The sequence below is a fragment of the Sphaeroforma arctica genome (assembly GCF_001186125.1).
Source record: "Sphaeroforma arctica JP610 unplaced genomic scaffold supercont1.95, whole genome shotgun sequence".
NCBI classification, from domain to species: domain Eukaryota; class Ichthyosporea; order Ichthyophonida; genus Sphaeroforma; species Sphaeroforma arctica.
This window is the reverse complement of record NW_014040463.1, coordinates 124,103-125,613: the sequence shown is the minus strand read 5'-3', so window position 1 is coordinate 125,613 and position 1,511 is coordinate 124,103. Positions and strand designations below refer to the sequence as shown.

Genomic DNA, 1,511 nt, shown 5'->3' with positions numbered 1-1,511 from the left:
TCATCATTGAGCGCCTTGCATACTTTCTTATGTGGTTTGACACTCTTAATATTGCTCGATAGCGCCCCACATACTTCAGCTATACATCATTTCATAGGTACTAGTTTTGGCTTGTGTGTAAATCCTGTGTGTAATCTTGTGTGTTTTAGAAGTGGTTGTGTGTGTACAACAGGTGCTATTGGTATGGGCGATGCCATAAGTACAGTCACAGGCGGCGTAGGTATTGGCAAAGGAGTTTCCGGGAGAGGTACATGCCCATGCGTAGGCGTAGGTATTGGCAAAAGAGTTTTCGGGACAGGCACATGCACATGCGTAGGCGTAGGTATTGGCAAAGGAGTTTCCGGGACAGGCACATGCACATGCGTAGGCGTAGGTATTGGGTACCTGCTGACATCAGATCGCCAGTTTGAAACAAAGCCTAAAACAACCATTGCTGGACACATCTGATAGTGCTGCTAAGTCCTTGTGTGAAGTACTGATCAAGTATAAACACATAATTTATTTTGAGGAGTTCAGCAATTTTAATTCTGAAGCTCTACTAGTTTAAGAATGGTTCAAGGGTGTATCCACGTTGAAATGTCGAATGGCGACCAAGAACTGGTCAGGACGTACGGCAAGAGTGGACCCAGCACATTGATGACGGTGTATCAAGTTGCCACAATCGTGAAGCGATTACAAGAGTATTCGGAATTGGAAAATAATGAAGGTATAGAAGAACCATCGTTACCTATCAATGATACTCAGTCCAGACTCTGGAATGGATACGGAGCATCCTTGCTACCAAGATTTGCTGACTCGATTTGAAAGCATGAGTGAGGCTCATGAAGGGGCTGTATATGATTTAATGATACGCTGTGGTCTGTCAGCGTTCCTTAAGGCAGGCATGTCTGTAATGCTGACGGAAGAAGATAAACAGACATCTTGGGACGAAACCATGGTACAAGCAGCGGCTTCCATGGAGACTCGTGTTAAAATGATAGTACTAAATAGTATACCTCCTCATCTGAGAGAAACTTTTAGAGCAGTGTATCAGATGGGAGGTATTGCAAGGGCAGCGCAACTCTTGCGGGATATGAATGAGGATGAGGCAACCTCAGGAAAAGGCATGCCTCCTATGGAACCCTTCAACGCTCGTACTATCCATTCAAAACCATCTCGTATTGTATAGTGTCTGTTTGCCCTATGAACTTCAATTAGAACTCCATAGCCCACATCCAGGTAAATACTTACACTTTCCATGCCTAGAACACCGACAGTCTGATACATGAAGGTATCCATTAGATTTGTATTATTTTGCCGATCGATAGGGGATATCTGAGAACATTTTGAACATTTCTTGGAAGCTTATGGAGATTCTCTATCATTCTTTGAATAAACGGTCTCCACTGAGGGCGAGAAGTAGAACCAGAGGTAGCACCCATATTAACAATGGTAATTGATGGTGTACTTAGTACTTACGCGATATTCCGGATACGTTCAGGACTCGGACTCGGGGGCTCTATGTACTTTGA

At 43.9% G+C, this 1,511-nt stretch overlaps 1 protein-coding gene across 1 annotated transcript; it reads left to right on the top strand.

Annotated features, from left to right (window-relative positions):
* Positions 1–733: 733 nt before the first annotated feature.
* Positions 734–1,168, top strand: SARC_02179 (hypothetical protein; the record flags this gene model as incomplete). Its single annotated transcript, XM_014304085.1, has 1 exon — positions 734–1,168. The coding sequence occupies one exon, from the start codon at positions 734–736 to the stop codon at positions 1,166–1,168; it is 435 nt and encodes a 144-aa protein (XP_014159560.1).
* Between the last annotated feature and the right edge of the window lie 343 nt (positions 1,169–1,511).